Raw genomic sequence first — 23,620 nt, forward strand, 5'->3', positions numbered from 1 at the left:
AATCCAGCTAAATACCACTACTTCTAGTTCATTTCATGAACATGAATTTGTTTCAAAATGTTGTCTCCTGGGAACCTGAGGAACCACAGGCTAAATCATTTGATTGTAACTGAACAGTATTATTTACTTAAGCATTTAATTTTTCTCCTCTAAGTGAAAAAAGCAAGCCATCATCATTGAAAGGTTTTTCTTCTTTTTCCCTATGACTAATTGTCAAAGAGAATGACAAATATAATAAACAAAATGACCAGGTAAAAACAAGTAAAGATTGGAAATAACAGAAAAATTCTGGAAGCATATTCATTATGTTTAATATAACATCAGTCTTCTAAAGATTCAATTTCTCAGCCTGTCCAATGTGTGGGCCAAGGAGAGTCACAACAAGGACAGAGTCAACAAAACATACTGAATTAATTGTAAACTCTAAACAATATTATATGTAAGATAATCATAGTTAGTTAATGGATATTTAATTATGGTATTTTTTTCCTTGGACTAATTCTTCTTCTCTTTTTTCTTTTATGTTCCATTGTATTATAGTCAGCATCATGCTGCTATTCCTGCAAGTACTGAACAAGCATGGGATTTGAATATTACACCCTTATATAAATGAATTGCTCAATTTCCTGTGACCATCTATACGTACTCCATCTTCAAAAAGTGTATCAGTATTCTATCATAAAGGAGATAGTGATCTTTTTTCCAATATGCATGACATTTCTGGACAAGACAATTGTGGCACCAGCACTTATATCCATGAAGAAAAACTCTGCAGTTTTATGGCATTCATCATTTGACAAATGCAACTATTTTCCTTATCAACCAACTCTTACTGAACTTCCTAGCAGTGACTGTGGAATCCTTAAGGGCCCATTAAATTTCTGAAGAAGAAAGCTAAGATGAAGGACATGCCACTCCGAATTCATGTGCTACTTGGCCTCGCTATCACTACACTAGTACAAGCTGTAGATAAAAAAACGGATTGCCCACAATTATGTACATGTGAAATCAGGCCTTGGTTTACACCCAGATCCATTTATATGGAAGCATCTACAGTGGATTGTAATGATTTAGGTCTTTTAAATTTCCCAGCCAGATTGCCTGCTGACACACAGATTCTGCTCCTACAGACTAACAATATTGCAAAAATTGAATACTCCATAGACTTTCCAGTAAACCTCACCGGCCTGGACTTATCTCAAAACAATTTATCTTCAGTCACCAATATTAATGTAAAAAAGATGCCTCAGCTTCTTTCTGTGTATTTAGAGGAAAACAAACTAACTGAGCTGCCTGAAAAATGTCTGTCTGGACTGAGCAACTTACAAGAACTCTATATTAATCACAACTTGCTTTCTACAATTTCACCCGGAGCCTTTATTGGCCTACATAATCTTCTTCGACTTCATCTCAATTCAAATAAATTGCAGATGATCAACAGTAAGTGGTTTGATGCTCTTCCCAATCTGGAGATTCTGATGATTGGGGAAAATCCAATCATCAGAATCAAAGACATGAACTTTAAGCCGCTTATCAATCTCCGCAGCCTGGTTATAGCTGGTATAAACCTCACGGAAATACCAGATAATGCCTTGGTTGGACTTGAAAACTTAGAAAGCATCTCTTTTTATGACAACAGGCTTATTAAAGTGCCCCATGTTGCTCTCCAAAAAGCTATAAACCTCAAATTTTTGGATCTAAATAAAAATCCCATTAATAGAATACGGAGGGGTGATTTCAGCAATATGCTACACTTAAAAGAGTTGGGAATAAATAATATGCCTGAGCTGATTTCCATCGACAGTCTTGCTGTGGATAACCTGCCAGATTTAAGAAAAATAGAAGCTACAAACAACCCACGGTTGTCTTACATTCACCCAAATGCATTTTTCAGACTACCCAAGCTGGAATCACTCATGCTCAACAGCAATGCCCTTAGTGCCCTGTACCATGGTACAATTGAGTCTCTGCCAAATCTCAAGGAGATCAGCATACACAGTAATCCCATCAGGTGTGATTGTGTCATCCGTTGGATTAATATGAACAAAACCAACATTCGATTTATGGAACCAGACTCACTATTTTGCGTGGACCCACCTGAATTCCAAGGCCAAAATGTTCGACAGGTACATTTCAGGGAAATGATGGAAATCTGTCTCCCTCTTATAGCTCCTGAGAGCTTCCCTTCTAATCTGGATTTGGAAGCTGGGAGCTATGTTTCCTTGCATTGTAGAGCTACTGCAGAGCCACAGCCTGAAATCTACTGGGTAACACCTTCTGGCCAAAAACTCTTACCTAATACTCTGAGAGACAAGTTCTACGTCCATTCTGAAGGCACACTAGATATAAGTGACATAACCCCAACAGAAGGGGGCCTATATACTTGTATAGCAACGAACCTGGTTGGTGCAGACTTGAAGTCTGTTATGATCAAAGTGGATGGTTCTTTTCCCCAGGATAACAATGAATCCTTAAATATTAAAATAAAAGATGTTCAGGCCAATTCAGTTCTGGTGTCTTGGAAAGCAAGTTCTAAAATTCTCAAATCCAGTGTTAAGTGGACAGCCTTTGTCAAGACTGAAAATTCCCATGCTGCCCAAAGTGCTCGAATACCATCTGATGTCAAGGTATATAATCTTACTCATCTGAACCCATCAACTGAGTACAAAATTTGTATTGATATCCCCACCATCTATCAAAAAACCAGAAAACAATGTGTAAATGTCACCACAAAAGGTTTGGGCCCTAATCGAAAAGAATATGAAAAGAGTAACACCACAACCTTTATGGCCTGCCTTGGAGGCTTTCTGGGGATTATTGGTATGGTATATCTTTTCAGTTGCCTCTCTCAAGAAATGAACTGTGATGGTGGACATGGTTATATGAGGAATTACTTACAGAAACCAACCTTCACGTTCAGTGAGCTTTATCCTCCTCTAATCAACCTCTGGGAAACAGGCAAAGAAAAAAGTACAGCATTGGAAGTGAAAGCAACTGTTATAGGTGTGCCAACAAATATGTCCTAAAAACAACTAACTAAACCTACTTCAAAGAAAAGCTTAAGACTGCAGCTGTGCTTGAAAAATTTTAAAAAAGCAGAGAAATGTTGCTTTCTAGAAAGAAGTTTAAGCTTCCCCAATGCTGCTCCTGACCAAGGGAAATATATACAAGTTCAGCATTTTAATTAACTGGCTTCAAAGGGTACTGTGGCAACCAAATAAAATAATTCCATTTTCTAGAACTTTCATGTAACTTTTATGTCTGGACTACAGTTAAAGTGGACAAAAACATTTCTGTATTTTTTTTAAGTATATAAGAGTAGTTGAACTGAGCAATACCTCCTCCTGTGTTGTATTACACATATTAGCCACGAGTTTTTGCAGTGACTAGGTAACTTGAATTGACACGTGGTGTAATAAAATGGACAAATTCTGTAGAGTAGACACAGTGAGTATGTGGGCCTCTTTTATAAGAAAAAAATACATTTTGGATTAAAATCAATTGCTTTTGTCTTGTTTTTGTTTCTAAATAAAGAATAATTTCTGGGAAATATCATCTGACCAGGTATCATTTAAATGACAATTTTTAAGAGTGTTTTTCTATAATGAAATTTGGAATGCTAAGGCACTTTTATTGGGTTCTGTAATTACATTTTTATAATGCACAAAAATGAATTTGGAGCACTTTATCAGTATTGAAAGGCAATAAAAACAACACTCTGTTTAACCCTTTATTGACAGAAACAAATCCTCAAGGACATCATGTATTCACTTAAATATTTTCTTAACAAGAAGGTTTTAGAGTTGATTTAATTGGTAAGTACATGTAAATCCAGTATCTGAGGAACTGAAGGCTTTATTTTAATTAGTAGTAGCTCAAATGTAAGCTGCTTGCTTTGCAGAAAACATTGCCAATTTTTGGTAGGATTTATGATTTAGGTCTAATTTTCAAATCTCTGTGATTCTGAACACTTAATGCGGTTCACTGCAGTAATAAGCCAATAATCTAATAATTTTCTGTGTTGCAAATCTAACAACCAAACATGTTTCACATGAACCCAAAAGAGGGAGGTTTATATACTTGTATAGCAACTAACCTAGTTGGTGCTGATTTGAAGTCTGCTCTGATCAGATTGAATTGTTCTTTTCCTCAGGATAACAATGAATTTTAGAATTTTAGAAGACTAGGATTTTCCAAGATTAGGATTTTAAAATTTTACTTTAAACATATTGGATTATTAGTAGAATAAGTTTATCAGGTTCCATTTTATAAAATTATCACTTTTATTTGGTTCACTCCCATATAAAAATGACATAAATTAGATAATCCCAAAATTTAATAAAAATTTGAGAAGAAAGTTTTGGTAATACAAGAAAAAGCTTCTAAGACTAATTTAGAGTAAAAGAGGGGCATCTGGGTGGCACAATCGATTGAGCATCTGATTCTTGGTTTTGGCTCAGCTCATGATCTCAGGGTCATGAGATCAAGCCCCGCATTGGCTCCGAACTCAGTGCAGAGTCTGCTTAAGTTTCTCTTTCCCTCTGCCCCTCCCCACCACACATGCATTCTCCCTCCCTCTTTCTCTCTCTATCCCTCTCTATTTTTCTCTCAAATAAATAAATAAATCTTTAAAATAAATAGAGTAAAAGAAAAAGATTAAGTGTAGTTATCTATGACTATATTTAGGACACCTAAAAAACAATCAATGAAGTGCCAAAAAACATTACTCATTATTTAAAGAATCTAAAATAGGAAATATAAAGATTTCACTTGGAGAAAATAACCAAAATCTTTTAGGGTTTTAAGTCAGATTTCCAAACAAAAACTTACAGTCCTGCAAAATAAATGTACTTGTGTACAAAAAAAAAACCATGAAACAATAAAAAAAAATCTAAGATAATAAGCCATACTTTCTATAGGCAAATCACTTATCTCTACAAACTACAAGGCTTCCATGTTAATTGCTGCTATGCCTGTTCATAATCAAGTGTTTCACTTTTCTTACAATAGCTTGCTGCATGTTTATCAACATGTCACTGGCCTGTAAACATTTCCAGCACTGTAGTCATATCAATTTATTTGTTAATATAGATGTTTGCTTTTATGGTAGCCTTGACAGTTTCTAATTAAATCCTGCTGTTTTTGACAATCTGGAAGGTAACTGTTATGAACTCTTTAAAACAAAAGGACAAACTGTGTTAATTTCAACACATCCAAAATATGAAACTTGCTAATTCAGTGTGTTTCCCAAACACAAATTTTACAACCTGATGAATCACTATCACACAGAGGCTGACATTAGAATTTATCAGTAAGACATGCTCATACATCATGAGACGTTTCAGCACCACGGACAGAGCTTTGTGGAGCCAAGCCATTTATCAAAAATATAGCCGCTGAAATACGACCTATTAGGAGGCAGGTATTGCATATGTCAGCAAAAACTTGCTCAGGTATCGCGTACGTTTCTTTTAAACCTATCTGCTTGAAGAACTATAACAAACATAGCATAGAGCTTAAAATGCATTTCAAGCTACATTTTTCTTAGAGAAATTGTAGCAAATAAGCACTTTGAATAGTCACCTAACAGTGAACACTGAAATGAAGTATTTTTGTTACAGACGAATAAATACAGATGCTCAAAGCAAATCATGATCCTATTTAATTGCTTAAAATTTAATCTAAATTGCCAGTGAGAGCAAAAAGACACTTGCTTCAATAACAAGAATGCATTTCATACTCCCTATGTTACCTTCTAAGCCTCACATAAAATTAAGCACCAGTCCAAGTACTCAAAGCATATAACTTACAATTTGGTGATACTATACAGATGCAATGGCAAACTTTACCTACAAAAAATAAAACTCTAAAGTATATACCACTGTGAATGTCAACTGATCTTACCTTGTATGGAGAAAAACATTTTTTCACAAAAATGATTTTAAAAGAATTATATATTTTCTAATTTATACTATATAATAAAATTCAAATTTTCTGAAAATAAGCACGTCTAGTTGAATACAAATAATGTATAAAAACAATGTGAAGCAAAATGTGTCATTGTCAGCAAAGCCAATCAACAATATGCTGCCAGTCATATGCTATTTTGCCTAGGAAAGAAATGAAATCCATTTATGGCACATATATCTATCTTTTGATACTTGTTTCCTTTCTTAAAATTTTATTCTAATTAGATAAAAAGTTTTTAAGCAAAATTACATATTAGAAAGCATAAGTTTAAAATTATAATTCCTTAGTCTATTTAACTATATTTTCTTTGGTTACTTTCAATAAATATTTACCACATGGCTATTACTCACTGGAAAAACAGAAGTGAACAGGACACATTTTCCACCATTAAGGGGTTTATATTCTACTGGATTACATGCTGGTTATGTATCACTGCTTTCACAAGTATCTGTTAACTATGCTATCTAGAGGATTCTTCCCAGCGTCAATCCATACTTTCACAGAAAACAATACTCAAAAAATCAGAGTTTTTTCTTGCTCTAAAAAAGTCTTACTTATTATATATTGATATAAGAACTTAATTCAAATTTATACACACACATACACACACACACACACACACACACACACACACACACACACTAATACCAGCCAAATACTATCCTTAAACTGGTTAAATCAAGAGGCATGTCTACTTACAATGAAGGAAAATCTTAAAATTTCATAGATTAGTCTTTTATGTGAAAAATCAGAAGTGATATGTAAGTAACAAAGCCAATAACAAAAACAACTAAAAGTTTAAAAATATGTGTTTGCTAAAGAAAGGGAGAATTCCAATGAAATATCCTCACAGCTATCGTTAAGTATCAGAAAAAAAAATTCTCATTGTATATGTCACTCTTAAATAACAACTTCAGCTTCATCCCAGTGTTGACAGTCTAGGAGATAGGGAATAATGAACAGTGATTAAATTGTGGCTACATTTTCTTTGATCCATCTCAATCTCTCCCTCTCTCCCTCTCTCCCTCTCTCTGCCTCCCTCTCCCCCCTCCTTCCCATAACAAATTATAACAAATAAGTAAAAGTTTTTTTAAAGTGTATACTTGCCAGATATGTTTACTATATTGAACATCCCAAATGGCCATAAACTACAATGATCTTCTCTTCTACCACCTTCTCAGATGGTAATATTCTCACCCTTAGTTCTACAACCCATACTTTATATCATTTTACCCTGACTAATGCATTGCTAACTAGGTTGTTGCTTGGGATCATGGCAATATTGTAGTGGAATGAAAGAACCATGCCTAGAATCAAAATGCTATAATCAGCACCATGGAGCTCAGGAAAAAGAAAGAAACTAATTGGGGTTTCAATACAATAGGGGTTGCTTTTGTGTGTTCATTTGTAAAGTGAGGACTCTATCTATTATTAAGGGTGACCACTACTTTGATTTATCTTATTCCTCTGAAGCAAGTGAAAAATAAAAACACTATTTGTACACAGGAATAAAATGACAAAATCGGAGTTCATTCTGAAAGTCATAATACATATATCTAATCCTAAGAAAAATAATTAAAAGATCAATGTTTTAAAAAGAATATTCCAGTGAAACATAGATTATTTCCAAAATCTGGCTTAAACATTTTATTAATGACATCACAGAGCTCCTCTTGAATTGACTAGTAAGCATTCAGTATGCTCAGGTAAGAAGATCATATGAAATAGTACACAATTCCTTTTTGTTCCTAGTGAAAATAGACAAGCCCAGAGATTTGAATTTACTATTCTGGTTCACTTTACATGCACATCAGAGGGCTCTTAAAGCTGTGTTTGAAATAAGCCATATAGTTAATACCAACTAAGGGGTTAAATACATCAGAGATATATCAATACAACTTTCTCTTAAGAGAACTGAGGTATTCAAATAAGTAATAAATTCAAATATCATATATGATTTCAAAATTATTGTAGAGTGGCCCAAAGTAACAAAGCATAGCACAGAGAGTTATGGTTGACCTTGGCAAGCCTCTCAGGAGAATGAACTATAATGGAATTTGAAGACCTCATGGTACTTTCTGTGCTTATATTTGTCTTTTTTGACTCTAATATATCATCAAAAAACTAATAGTACTATGTGACCAATGTAAGGAAAATCCAGTTTCTCATTAAAACATATGGTTCAGTGTCTGAAGTTATTGATTCAAAATCCAATCGCAATATCCATTTATAATGTTTACTAGCCACTGGACAAATAATAGAGTAAGCTTGGGACATAAATTGACCATCCTAATCCTAGCACTGAGAGAATGAAAGTATTGAAAAAAAACAAACAACAACAACAACAAAAAAAACCTCCCTGTCATTTGTGGTACCAGACTCAGGGCTGGTAAAGAGAAACAGTTCTTAAACCATGAGAGTTACTAATATTAAAGCAATATGGTCAAACACACCACAGGAGTTCTTCAAAAGATACTTTATAAAGATGAAACTTATTATTAGAATTCAGATCAAAGTCTGACACCTCTGGTAAACATTCTTTTCATAACAGTGGCAGACACAAGTCACATACTCAATAAAGAACATAAAAACATGTCTCCAAAAGAACTTTAAGCCTTCTCAGATTCCCTTCCCTGTTTATGAGTCAGTTAATCAATAAACCAACATTCAAGTATATAATTTTCATATTAAATTATTTATTTTATCAGAGCATAAAAGACATTAACAAACAATGCATCAATTTATATAATTATGTGATTTTAACTACCCAATTCAAATGATTGAGCTTAAAAATAAAAATCCTTCAAATGATGGATATGATACAGAAAAGGTATAAATATAGAAGGAAAGACAACATTCATTTCTTTCTACTAATGAAATCTTTATCTATAAAAATATATAAGAATTAACAGATTGCACTGAAAAGAGGAACTATACCAAAACAATTGTGTGAGGGTAAGGGTAGTTAGGGTTTCTGTCCAATGGATTATGTGTGTCTCAGTTCAGGCTCAGTCCTGAAGTGACAATATGATGCTTGCGATATTTTCCTGGCACACAAAATGCATAGCAATTAATAAATACATTGTGAGCATATTATTATATTTGAATAAATATGCATTAATATATACTCGAGTACCAAGATAAAAATTAGGAAGAAGAGAAACATTTACTAAATCCTGAGCATGTGCCCAACTAACAATTTGCTATGGTCTTAAGAAATACACTCCAGATCTAAAGGAGAAGGGGTGTGGGAAATTGAACATTTACCATCTTAGTATGTCAGGCATACTGATGAATGTGCTTACTCCCTCCCTCTCTCTTTCTATGTATATCTATATATAAATATGTATGTGTATATGTATTTATACACACACATTTTTAATTAATTCAATTTTCTTGAAATTGCCAGGAGTATAGTATTCACATTCCCATTTAATTGATCAGTCTCAGAGAAGTTAAGTAATTTTCTGTCCCAAGAAAACAATAATAATAAAAGAAGAGCAAAAGACCAAAAGATACAACATCATGAGAAATAATAACAATCAGGTACTTTTTTAAGCATGCATAACCCACAAAAAATAACTAAGGGGTAATATTTTGGGGGAGGGAACAATTCACCAACAATATGCCAGATTTATTAATTGTGCCTATTATTTTCTATCTCCATCAACATGTTTCTTTATAATATCCTTATCTCAGTTTGCATGAGGAATTGGAGATAAAGCACCAGTATTTGTCAACTTCCAGTTATTACTTGCTAAAGACCGAACAGTGAGCACTAGTTTATCAACAACAACAAAAACCTGCACATATTCTTACAAATAAAACTTTTAAAATAAGTATATTCACTAAGTACTCACTGGGTACAAAGCACTTCTAGAGACTTTTAAAAGACTTTTCTGTGATTATTTCCATGCATCCACTTCACAGTCCCAATGTATAAAGCTCTTGTTTTTCAATCCCATCACAGAAAAATACAAAATGGTCAATGACCTGTTTAACCTGCTTTCTGACTCCCAGATTATAATATCATACACAGTAACTCTGACCCTAGAAGGAGAATTCTGCTTAAAAAGTAAGAATTGAGGGCGCCTGAGTGGTTCAGTTGGTTGAGTGTTTGCCTGGGATCAGAGTCCTGCATCAGGCTCCTTGCTCAGCGGGGAGTCTGCTTCTCCCTCTCCTGCTCCCCCCGCCCCACCCCACTCATGATCTCTCTCTCTCTCTCTCAAATAAAGAAATACAATCTTAAAAAAAAAAAAAGGTAAGGATTGAGGGGGAAAGATTTTCCTTTCAATCTTTTGTCATCATCCCATCCTTGCCAGTACTAGAGCACCACCATCACCATCTTAGAGAGTCAGCAGTCAGTGTGCTCTGACAGAGTTCATCTTTGTTGGATCACTTGTCTTGTGTTATAAACCTTGGCTTCTGAGGAGTTCCAATTTTTGAAATGGAATTTGTGAATTGGTTTTGAGGAGTTCTAACAAATGAATTTTGTTCTAGGAGAACAAAATTATTTAATAGAGGTTAGATGACACGGATAATGGTTGATAAATGGGGTAACAAAAATATTAAATAAAAACTTAACACCGTCAAACTTATCCATGATTAAAACCTACAGGTGCCCATCTAGGAAGTTCATCATCTATACTTCCCAGCAGAAGAAGCAAGGTGGTTCAGTAAAACAAACAAAAACAAACACTTCCACAGGTTAATGAACTTGTATGAAATTAAACTGGCATGCAAAAATAATTTTATGTGTAAAGAAGTTTCTCAGTATTCAGTGAATACTAAATTTTGCCTGCAAATATTTGAAAGTCACTCTGCTAAACCATGTTCTAATTCCAAATGATATGCCCCCACTTTGGCTGTTTTGTAATGAATCATTGGTTTGGTAGAACTCCTTCTGAGGAATGAGATTTGGAAAATAATAGCAGCAAAATTTCTAAGCAGAAAAGCAAGAAGTGGCCCCATGTTTTCATTCATATGTGAATCTTATCCATGCATTCTTCATTTAGTGAGGATCTACTAAGTGCTAGCCACAATATTAACTACTAGAGAATCTATGACTGTGATAGACAAATCCCTTGACATGATAATATTTATCATCTACAGGCAGGTAACAACAAATGAATCTAGTAATTGTAATACAGGTTAATAAAAATATGGTAGGCATGGGGATAGCTTACACATATTTGGGGATACATGTTATTATAAGGGGGCCCAGAAAGGGTTCTAACAACTCAGACTATCTTTACACAAACTCTCAATTAACGAGCAGAGAAATGCAGAGAGCAGGCTAGGGGCAGTGTGAAAGTGACAATATGCAGAAGAATTTGAATTGCATCAGGGTACTTCAGAACTGAAAGTTCTATAGAAGGAAATAGCTGGAGCTGGTCTTCAGAATGAAAAATGGAAAGATGGGTAAAAAAATCAAACTTAGGTTGTTGCTAACACATAGTTTGGTGGACACTGATATCCAAGGGAAAATGACAAGGTCAAATTTAAAACACTAGGACTAATTGATAAGGCTACAAATACTAGTTCTCCATCTTTCAATCCTGTCTCCCTCTGTAGCCATGCCCTAGTCTCCCAGGCTATCACTAGTCCTCCATAGCTGAAAATATGAGAACTGGGAAATGAAAAAGGAGATAGATATAAGCACACTTTATACACTACCCTCTCAGGGTAGTGTATAAATCTGAAACACACAAACACTCAACACCCTCACAAGCATACACTCAGGTGCATACTCTTCATTACAGGATTAGCAGAGTCCATTATTTGCAAGTTATCCTCATTTCAGATATTTTTAAAATACATCTCCCATGAAACCAACAGAGGATCAAAAATGTTACTGCAGCTCTCCACTCTCTCCCCAAAAGGCAGATAAATGAAAGAGACTGTAGGTGTTTTGAGAAGTTTTATACATAAAAACCCAAATATGATATAAAATTAATGTCTTTGAATTTAAGACTGATCTAGTTCCATTTTCATTGCCAATTGTAGTTCTCTTTCAGAAATTTCACGAATATGTGACACAGACTTTAATAAGTATGAGTATAAAAATAGACATAGGAAAACCAGGTGGGGGAAACAGTATATCTCATTTATTCGGACTATGTTTTCTGCAAGACCAGACACAGTTCTAATGAGATCTCACAGGTATCACTTTCCTCAGATAATAGAAAAAAATTGTCCTGTCTTATATGTTTCTAAGTGAGACCTTGAACTCCAAATAACTTAAGATAGGAAAGAGTATTTGTAGAAATACTGACTCACACAAATCGGACACTCATTCTAGATTTTCTCTACTTACCACTGTACTCTCTCAAGAAGAAAGGTTTTATCAAGATTGTCTAATATAAGTATATTATAGGTTTTCAGAGTAAAGAAGTACATTGAAGCACAATAATTTAAGGTTCAATTTTGAAGATGTACTTAAAAATTAACACAGGAGATATGCATTAAAAGACAATAAACATAACAGAACAAAATATAGGAGATAAACATTAGCATAAACATTTGTAGATACTCCTGCTATTAAATTTTCTCAAAAGTGTTTTTGAGAGAATTGTGATATATAACCTATTAAATTAGTTATTTTTCAATTCTTCAACATCTTGTTTGAAAATGTTGGAGATTTTCACCTGAAACCATGGGGGCAATTCCAAACAGGAAATAAATTGGGTAAAAGCATATCTACTTTCCCAAGATATTTAAAATGCCAGTGTCTGAGTATGCCCAGAGAGATTTCTACAGGATCCTGCTGCTAGCTGCTAATTTGTAGAGAGGAAGCCAACTCACATGGCAGATGTATCTGTTTCTAGTATCTGTTTCAGATACTAGAGAAGGGCCAGGGAGCTTTTAGATGAAATGACTACTAAATAAGTGTAATGACAGAGTGGTCTTTATTTTATTCATAAAAGTAACTCCCTCAGGACTAGCCTTGGTGGTCAGGTCTACTGTTTTTCAGAGTGAATACTTAAAACACCAGGGGTGGCTCAGTCATTAAGCATCTGCCTTCGGCTCGGGTCATGATCCCAGAGTCCTGGGATCAAGCCCCGCATTGGGCTCCTGCTCAGCGGGAGGCCTGCTTCTCCCTCTCCCACTCCCCCTGCTTGTGTTCCCTCTCTCGCTGTGTCTCTCTCTGTCAACTAAATAAATAAAAAATCTAAAAAAAAATATGTATGTCATATTCAACCTGTCATGCCATTCTTGAAACCACAATTTAAGTCTGAACTTCACGGAAGCCAGAAGATATAAAATACTAGAAAGTCTGAGATCAGTAGCCCTAGGCTTTGGAACCAAAGTGAAAATCTTAAACTTATGAGGATGTTATAAAGTTTTACTGATTACACATCTGTAAAGTACGTCTGAAGGTATAAGACATTTTCATACACGTTATACCTGGCATTTGAATATATTACCCAAAACTACTCTGTGATGTCGGAAAAATTATGCTTAACCTACGTTGATGAATTATTGGTCATGAGGAAGGAGGTATCAAATAAAATTATCATCAAATTTTCAAACCCGCTGAATCTTTCCACTGCTCCAAAGTGAGCACTATCAAATATCTATGGATGCCTTTCCCAGTGGCAACAGGTTTATCAATAAAGATAAGCTGTATTGAGAAAAGATAACCCTATGATCTTTAAATAATCTGGCTTCAGAAAGGAGCTTCTATATTAAAGCTCCTAAAGTTCTCCTTGACTTAAAATCCCAAGCTTATCACCAGGATGTCACAATATTCTTTTAAAATATAGTATTTTTAAAACATAATTGCATATTATCTTAACATATTTTATAATACATAATTATATAATATCAAGAAACTACAGAAAAGAGAGCCTCACATTCTCCATGTCTGCCATATACTTGTAAGAGCCTGCCATTTTGCCTTCCACAAAGTCTGTATTAAGTGACCCTACAACCTTCACTCTTAGTCCAGGCTAGAGCTGCCCAGACTTTAAAAGTGGCAAAGACGTCCAATCTCAGAATGAAAGAAGACTTCAGTGCTCACCCCATTACTTCACCAAGCCCCCAGATCCCCCAGCAACACGGTTAACAGATGTTACCATCCTCTACTAGATCAGTCCCTTATAGGTCAGCCTATTAACATTTTTCAAAACTATGAGAGTAAACAGATTGTTCCTCTCATGTTAAACTGAGCATTTCCTTCTTTCTAATCCATACCAGTTTTATTTTAGGAAACAAAAAGAGAATAGAATGCATGTAATGTATGTACCACAGGACAACCCTACAATTCCATTATGCCATCATGCCTTTGCTCCACACTGAAGAAATCCATGTCCTTAACGTAATTCAGGTCACTCGTCTCTGGAAATGATTCAAGTCATTAAAGTCTCAAAATATAGGCCTAGAAAGAGAATGCAACCCTCCAGGTGTGTGCTAAACTCTTAATCTCTTTATTTGGTTGGGGAGCAATGTTAATCAAATTCTTTCACTATTTTCTTTTCTTTTCTTTTAAAGATGTTATTTATTTATTTGACAGAGAGAGACACAGCAAGAGAGGGAACACAAGCAGGGGGAGTGGGAGAGGGAGAAGCAGGCTTCCCGCGGAGCAGGAAGCCCGACATGGAGATTGACCCCAGAACCCTGGGATCATGACCTGAGCCGAAGGCAAACGCTTAACGACTGAGCCACCCAGGTGCCCCTCTTTCACTATTTTCAAGTGAAAAGCCAACTCTAGGCAGACGAGGTTCATTATACTCGATGCCAAATCTTGTGGTTAGTGACATAACCAATATGAGAGATAGAGAGCAGGACTTAATAAATGCTAAGTCCTAGAATACATATAAATTCCTTTAACCTCTATGAGGAAGATTCTAACAATAGTATATTTTATATTACAGGTGAGAAATTTTAGGTTTAGAAAGTTTAAGTAACTTACCAAAACTTCACAAGTTATTTTTTATGGGCCGTGATGAAAGGGATTTGGACTTTATATGAAAGTAAATTGATTGGTTGTTAGCTTACTGAAACCTACAATATACCATGGGATTTATCATATGAACTAATATGACCTCTTAGGTAAAGGTCATTCAGCAGGCAGTAGAAATGGGTCTTAGGGCAACTCAATTAGCCTCAGAAGTTATCATTACAGCAGAAAATTAAGAATCTCTACAGTTAGCAATCATATCTCCTTGATTGTATGCTTTCAAAAGTAAAGCCTAACTCAAACTAAGAACAAGAAAAGATAAGCAGAGCAATCTTTGACACCACAATCATTAGAGAAATCCATACAGCTACAAGGCTTTCAGTCACAACCAGAAAGACAACCCCAGCTACTCAAAAAGAAAACGAATAAAAGGTATTCCCATATATCCTGGTTATTTTATAATTTAACTTAATGACAGTAGTCAATCCTCCCCATGAGTTAATAGGATGCCAAGGAGAGAGTATAGATTAGAATAACTAAAGCTTGTTTCCATTTAGCTACTTGACTTCTGAACTTGTTTTAAAGTGTACACCACGTTCAAATAAATATGATTGCAACACACACAACTTAAGTTTCATGAAAAAGAATTTTATCCTACTCTGGGCAATATAAACTGAAAGTATCTATTCTATTCTAGTTCTTTTTTTTTTTTAATGTTGGATGATCTATTAATTGATTTCATTAATACTAGTAAGTCAGAATCTACAATTTGGAAAACACTGAGCACCTACTAGAACAGCCATGGTCAGAAAGAAAGTGCGAGTCAAGAAACGACTATGGAAGTGCCGTTTCGCTCCTCTCTTTTGTCTGCATCAGTTCAAAGCTTAATACTGTTTCTCTTCACTCCAGGAGAATAAGGGATAGTAAAAGAGAAGAAAAGATGACAAGCAAGTGCTGAAATGGTCCTACGTGAAGGAATAAAAGAAGGTGAGCATGTCACGTATACACTGAGGCTTGGGAGAGTTGCATAACGTGCCCAAAAGGAAGGGTTGGGACTAAAACCCTAATATGTATGACTCCAAAGTTCTTAATTTTTTCAGAGGTTAGAGAATGGACTATAGGAGTACAATTAATAGGGCGCCTGGGTGGCTCGGTTGGTTAAGCGACTGCCTTCGGCTCAGGTCATGATCCTGGAGTCCGGGGATCGAGTCCCACATCGGGCTCCCTGCTCAGCAGGGAGTTTGCTTCTCCCTCTGACCCTCTTCCCTCTCATGCTTTCTATCTCTCATTCTCTCTCTCTCAAATAAATAAATAAAAATCTTTTGAAAAAAAGGAATACAATTAATATCTCTAAAATGCATCTATCTAAATAGGGGCGCCTGGGTGGCTCAGTCGTTAAGCGTCTGCCTTCGGCTCTGGTCATGATCCCACGGTCCTGGGATCGAGCCCCACATCGGGCTCCCTGCTCGGAGGGAGGCCTGCTTCTCCCTCTCCCACTCCCCCTGCTTGTGTTCCCTCTCTCACTGTGTCTCTCTCTGTCAAATAAATAAAATCTTTAAAAAATAAATAAATAAATAAACAGATAGATAGATACCACACTAAAAACCTCTCAAAGGAGAGGGAAAAAAATCTTAAAATAATTAAATCAGTAAATTTTCAGATAAACTCCTTATAGATTTCTAAGCAAGAACATCCACTAGTAGATTCCATGGCTTTCAACTAGGAATGTTTTCCTGAGTTTCATTTAAAGAAAGGAGCAGTGAATAAGCTGCCATAAGAAAGTAACTCACAGCCTTCTTCCCTGTCTCTGTGCCTCTATCCCCAAATCTCCCGCTGCTCTCTCTTACAAAGGCACCTGTCATTGGACTAATTCTAGTATGACCTCAAAAAAAAAAAAAAAAAAAAAAAAAAAAAAAACCAACCCTGCAAAGACACTACTTCAAAATAAGGTCACATTCACAGGTACTGGGGTCAGAACTTGACTATGTCTTTTCTGGGGACACAATTCAACCCACTACCAGCAGAAAGAAATGCATAAATCTAGGATGTCAACTATAGTGTTCTAGTCAACTTGGAATTGTGAAGATACGGTGGCTCAGTTCAAGTTCTAGTAGCCGCAGAGTATGGGTGGAACAGTGTCAAACTCCCTCCAACTCAGTTATTTGGTAACATTTACAATGGTATAACAGAAATGCAAACAAACATACAGTAAAATTAATTTTTTCAAGAAGAATTCATTCTACATTCAATTTATACTAATTATCATGCTGGAAGAGCCATTTAGATGCCTTAGGAAAAAAATTTTTTTCTGTTTGAAGTTAAGAATTTCTTAATCAGTGTTTATTTAGTTGCTTTTGATTCATTTCACCATTTCCTAATCATTGCAAAAAAAGATGTTAAGCCAAAATTACAATTTTCCATTATGCAAAACAAAACTTCCACAGAACATTGGCATATTGCTTTATATACTTAGGAAGATCAATCTTTTCTATTTCACACTTTCAGACCACATTGCTTAAAGTAAGAAAAGGCAAATGTAATCAAGCTTGATAAGCCAAGAAGCCAAGCAAATGACAGGAAAAAAATAATTTGATTTGAAGGGTAAAGACATTAAATTACCACCTCAATGCTATGAATGATAAAAAGCACAGAGTCAAAAGCAGTTCAGTTTTCTTAAAACCAAGTCCTATTTCAACAGTTTTACCAAAGAACAGAAATCAGTGTTGAATTTTTTTGTGAGCTTTAATACGAATAAGTTAAGAAATTATATTTAAAATAAAATCTCACTTCGGAATACAGTTGGAATACAGATGGATTCACTACACTTTCGTATAAAGCTACTTTAAAATACAAAAAGTTATCTCATTCATTCTTTTCAGTATTTTTGGTGGATGTGGATAATGTCATATTGCCTAGAGTAAGTAATCTCAATGTCTTTGTTCTACTGGAGGAAACAAGATCCCTCCAGCTAAAGGTTTTCCTCTGCTTTTGTCTGTTCAGCAGTAGCACAACTAGGGTGACAGTCTCATAAAGAAAAAAAGTGAAGGCACTCAGTCTGTCCAATGAGTTGGCATCTTTCCAGCACAGGTACTTTTTTGCCTTACATTAACTCCTGGGGCCACAGGACCAAAGTAAGAAGGAAACACTGTACCTTTCTGTTTAGTTGTGTTAGCTACTTTTTATGACACAGGCAATGTAATTCATTGTTTCTTATTTAACTGCTTAACTCATCTTAAATTTTAATAGCCATCCACAAACAAACAAAGAGCATAACTTGTTCCAAGTTAGGTGTAATTTATAGATACAACCCTGCAAAATGACTTATGATAAATTAAAACAGTCCTTTGAGAAAAGTGGAACACAGCTAAAAAAGATTAGAGATAAGGTTCTACCAACATATACTCCTGTTTTCTAATTCATCTCAAGTCATATTCCATTCTTACAAATGGAAAAGTATAGTTAGTTGCTTTGCCAATGAAGAATGCCAAAAATTCTGTGGTCACTTGCCTGAAATAGCCTAGCATTTGTGCATCTTCAAATAATATAACTTACTTGTAAAACCCTTTAAGGCAAAAGAGAACTGTCTGCATCTATATTCTAGGGGAAAAAATATTGAACATAATGATGCATTCAAATACCACAAATACAGCAGAAAAAAAACACTGCTAAATATTTTTTAGTTAACATGATTTTTAAAAAATTGTCACTACTGATCCCTTTATTTAAAATTCTTTATAGCTATTGTGACAATAAATAAGCAAACGAATGAATACTATGTCCATTTGATGTCAAGTATTTGAGCAACAGATAAGCCAAGGATAAACCTGAAATTTTTATCTTTGCCCTATTTACATTGTACATTGAAGAAGTTGTTGGAACTGAGCTAATAAAAGACTAAATGAAAACACAATTTTACTGCTTAGGATTCTCAGTTGCACCATTACCCAGAGGCAAAAATCTTAAATGATTTTATGAACAGGTAATAAACTAGAACAATGGCCAGAGACTAAGAAATTAAAATGTTAGAAGCTTCAGGATATACAAAGATGGACCAGATATGCACCTTCCCTGCAAGGGTTTAGAGAATTCTGTATGGGGGGGAAAGCTATGCAGAAGGAAAGAGAGATAAGGAATACTGGAGCAATTAAGTAGCTTCCAGATATATTTTGTGAAAATTCCAGATAATAGTAATTAACCTGATCCTGATATGCAAGTTAATTATCTCCCCTATCTAGAAAGTAGTTCTTTTTATAACAGAAGACACATAAAATCGTCTTTCGTTAGAACAAAAATAGCAATAACTCTCCATTTTCTAAAATAGAAAAAAATACATTTTGCTTTGAATTAAAAACCTATTTTGAGCTAGGAAAAGAAAATACCTATTAAGATGTATTTCACCGGCTGAAAATATGGTTCACCTCACAATTCCCTGGGCAGGCGGAATGGGGGAATTAGGATAATTCTTTCCCTGATAAGATCACCTTATGCTATTGGCATCCCCACTTCTTCAAAAACTGAGACTCTAATTTTACTTCTACAGTGTCTCACCTATGAAACCCCAGTTACAATTACATTTCAATTTCCTAATTATGTTGTTTTCTTAGAGTACAATGAACAGGAGTTGGGGGGCAAAGGGGATGGGGAGCAGAAAAGAAAGAGAGACACAAACAGAGCAAATCGATCCCAAAAAATTCAGGTACAAGAGACTAAAAGGCAAGATAAGAAAAAAGATACAAATAGAATTGGAGCAAGAGAAAGAGGGGAAGAGAGAGACAGACTGAGATTCAGGGGAATTTAAGAGAATGAAGCTCCACGTCCACTTGAATGAAATGATAGCTTATTTGCTCTCCCCTAATGTTAGTTTGTGTCTATTATCACCTGTTCTCTACTGCCCTTTAAAAATTGGTTGGCAAAGACAGATATGACATTAAGTGGCAAAGACCTGGCTAATATGAACATTTTGGACAGGATCATATATTCCTGAACCCAGGTGAGTCAATACTAGATATTTTCTGCTCGCACATTCAACCTGTAGCGTTTAGAAAGATGATAAATTCAAAGTGATAGGTATGTGCCCTTCAAAAACACAATACTTCACTTAATATGTTTGCTGTTGAACAAACTTAATAAAAGTTTGCAATGCAAATAATGGGAAAGCTAAAAAACTATAACTGGTAGGGGTTAAATAAGTTAACAGGGCCAAGGCATTTTGGCCAGATGGCTTTTTGTAATTTTGGAAATACCTGAACTTCTCACAAACGTCACAGGGTGTAAGAATTGAAAACATTTCCATCTGCCTCAACTATAAGAACTATTACTCCTCACTCATGCTTAAGGCAATTCCATGCTGTTCTCCAAGTTATTAAGACTGTTTGGCTGCTTGAGAAGAAAAATTACCTATTCTTCACCTACAAGTGTGAAGCCACTTAGGTAAACAGCTGAGTGACAAAGCAAAGCAAAAATTAATACCATTGACAGACCTGCTAGAAATAGTCTCTTCTTGTCCACCATGCTTACAATAGAGGATAACATCTGTGACATATCGTATAGAACTTGAATAATGAAATGGTGTAAGAATCATGGAATATTATACCTCTTTTAACTGAAAAATACATGCCTTTGGTGGCAGAGTATGACTAGCACTCAGATCTCTACTGTTAATCCAATGGTCTCTACACTGTGCATCCATATCCATAAATTCTGGCATGGTTAGAACTGGGAGAAAGCAAAGAGAGACAACTAACATTAACTCACCTATTCTTTCTGGTTGTTGTCACCACATTCCATACCTATACTACTGATATTAATGCTAAAGTCTTAGATATAATTTGCTAACTAGAAATAATGCTATGAAGAATGAGAATTTCATTCTCTTATACCTCTCCACCTTTTCCCTCCCAGGCTTTCCTCAAAATATAATTTTATCAACTTTAAAACAATTTTTAAAAGATGCATTTATTTGAGAGAGAGAGAGAGAAAGAGAAAGAGCGGCAGGGGGAGGGGTAAAGGCAGAGGGAGAGAAAGAATCTCAAGCAGCCTCCCCTTGAGCTCAGAGCCCAACGCAGGGCTCAGTCCCACAACCCTGAGATCATGACCTGAGCCAAAACCAAGAGTCAGTCACTTAACCATCTGAGCCACCCAGGTGCCCCTAAAACAAATTTTTGAGTATAGTTGACATACAATGTTACATTAGTTTCAAATATACAACATAGTGATTTAACTTTTCTATACATTATGTTATGCTCACCACAAGTGTAGCTACCATCTGCCGCCATGCCATACATTATATTCCTTCTGCTGTGCCTTTTATTCCTGTGACTTACTCATTCCATAACTGGAAGCCTCTATCTCCTACTCCCCCTTCACCCATTTGTCCACCCCTCCCTCCTCCCTCTGGCAACCATTAGTTTGTTCTCTGTATTTATAGGTCTGATTCAGCATTTTTTTTTTGTTTATTCTTTTGTTTGTTTTTTTTTAGATTCCACATATAAGTGAAATGAGAGGGTATTTGTCTTTCTCAATCTGACTTATTTTACTTAACATAATACCCTCTAGGTCCACTCCTGTTGTTGCAAATGCCAAGGTATCATTTTTTATCACTGTGTAATATTCCATGGTGTGTGTATGCGTTTGTGTGTGCATGTGTATATCACCTTTTCCTTATCTATTTATCTCTGGATGGACACTAAGATTGCTTCCATTTCTTGGCTATTGTAAATACTGCAATAAACAGAGGGGTGCATATATCTTTTTGAGTTACTGTTTTCATTTCCTTTCTGTAAATACCCACTAGTGGAATTATTGGCTCAGACAGCATTTCTATTTTTAATTTTATGAGAAACCAGCATATTGTTTTCCACAGCACCTGCACCAATATACACTCCAACCAAGAGTGCATGAGGGTTCCTTTTCTCCACATACTCATCAGCTCTTGCTATTTCTTGTGTTTTTTCTTTTAGCCATTCTGACCAGTGTAAAGCAATATCACATTGTGGTTTTGATTTGCATTTCCCTGGTGATTAGTAATACCGAGGAATACATTAAAAAGGTCATTGACCACAACCAACTAGGACTCATTCCAGGGATGCAAGAATGGTTTAATATTTGCAAATCAATAAACATGATACATCAAATCAACAAAACAAAGGATAAAAATCATACAATGCAGAAAAAGCATTTGACAAAATTCAATACCCATTCATAATAATAAACCTCAACAAAGTTGGTTTAGAGAGAAGATAACTCAGCATAATAAAGGCTACATATAAAAATTCCACAGCAAACTTCATGCTCAATGGTGAAAAACAGAGCTTTTCCTCTAAGACCAGTAACAAGACAAGGATGTCCATTATCACAACTTTTAAAATCAACATTCATATAGATTGTGAATTATTAGAGCTGAACCACATAGTAGTATGACTATGATTACATTTTGTTTCTTACACAATTTTGTATTCCCCACAGATAATCCCTGCCTTCTTTTCTTCACTTGCTTAATTTTCTATGTATCTAGAATAATAATTTTCTGTGTATCTAGAATAATAGATAATCCCTGCCTTCTTTTCTTCACTTGCTTAATTTTCTATGTATCTAGAATAATTTTCTATGTATCTAGAATAATTAAATTATCTTCAGAACCATAAATCTGCTAACATCTCTTTTTTAATATAGTTATCTTTCCCATTCTCTTTAACATTGTGGGTTAATGTTTTCTTTTTATTCTTATTTTTCATTTTTAAAAGAGCACTTTTATATTTTTAAATCAAGTATACTTAACATACAGTGTTATATTAGTTTCAGGTGTATAATGTAGTAATTCAACAATTCTATACATTTCTCAGCGCTCATCAAGGTAAGGATACTACTTAATCCCCTTTATTTCATCCATCCCTACCTTAAAAACACCAGTTTGTTCTCTGTATTTAAGAGTTCATTTGTCTTTTTTTGTTGTTGTTCATTTGTTTTATTTCTTAAATTCTACATATGTGTGAAATCATATGGCATTTGTCTTTCTCTGATTTATTTCACTTACATTATGCCCTCTAGGCCCATCCATGTTGTTGCAAATGGCAAGATTTCCATTCTTTTTTATGTTTGAGTAATATTCCATTATAAATTTATATAGCATACCTTCTTTCTCTATTCATCTACTCATGGACACTTGGGTTGTTTCCATTTCTTGGCTATTGAAAATAGTGTTGCAATAAACACAGGGGTGCATTTATCTTTTTTAAGTTAGTGTTTTTACTTTCTTTGAGTTAATACCCAGTAGTAGAATTACTGAATCATATGATAATTCTATTTTTTAATTTTTGAGGAAACTCCATATGGTTTTCCACAGGGGCTGCACCAATTTATATTCTTACCAACAGTGCACAAGGGTTCCTTTTTCTCCACATCCCCTCCAAACACTTGTTATTTCTTACTTTTTTTTTTTTTTTTAGTCATTCTGACAGTATAAAGTGATATCTCAATGTGGTTTTGATTTGCATGTCCCTGGTGATTATTGATGTTGAGCATTTCATGTGTCTATTGACCATCTGTATGTCTTCTTTGAAAAAATTTTTATTCAGGTCCTCTGCCAATTTTTAAACTGGATTATTATTTTTTTTTTCTTTTGGTGTGGAGTTGTATGAGTTCTTTATATATTTTGGATATTAACCCCTTATCAGATGTATCATTTACAAATAACTTCTTTGATTCAGTAGATTTACTTTCCATTTTGTTGATGGTTTCCTTTGCTGTGCA

The 23,620-nt window shown here is 35.0% G+C and overlaps 2 protein-coding genes across 2 annotated transcripts in view; one reads left to right on the top strand and one right to left on the bottom strand.

Annotated features, from left to right (window-relative positions):
• Nucleotides 1-23,620, bottom strand: part of IMMP2L (inner mitochondrial membrane peptidase subunit 2) — an 864,991-nt gene that overhangs the window by 453,362 nt on the left and 388,009 nt on the right. The window lies entirely within an intron of this gene.
• On the top strand, nt 900-3,026 carry LRRN3 (leucine rich repeat neuronal 3). Its single transcript, XM_028104811.1, has one exon. The coding sequence runs from the start codon at nt 900-902 to the stop codon at nt 3,024-3,026; it is 2,127 nt and encodes a 708-aa protein (XP_027960612.1).

Source organism: Eumetopias jubatus, unplaced genomic scaffold, assembly GCF_037043125.1.
Source record: "Eumetopias jubatus isolate StellerSeaLion01/CBP00866 unplaced genomic scaffold, mEumJub1_p1.0 scaffold_14, whole genome shotgun sequence".
Taxonomy (NCBI): Eukaryota; Metazoa; Chordata; class Mammalia; order Carnivora; family Otariidae; genus Eumetopias; species Eumetopias jubatus.

Excerpts from the sequence above, each read along its gene's own strand:
- LRRN3 (XM_028104811.1), top strand. The coding sequence starts at position 900 with ATGAAGGACATGCCACTCCGAATTCATGTGCTACTTGGCCTCGCTATC.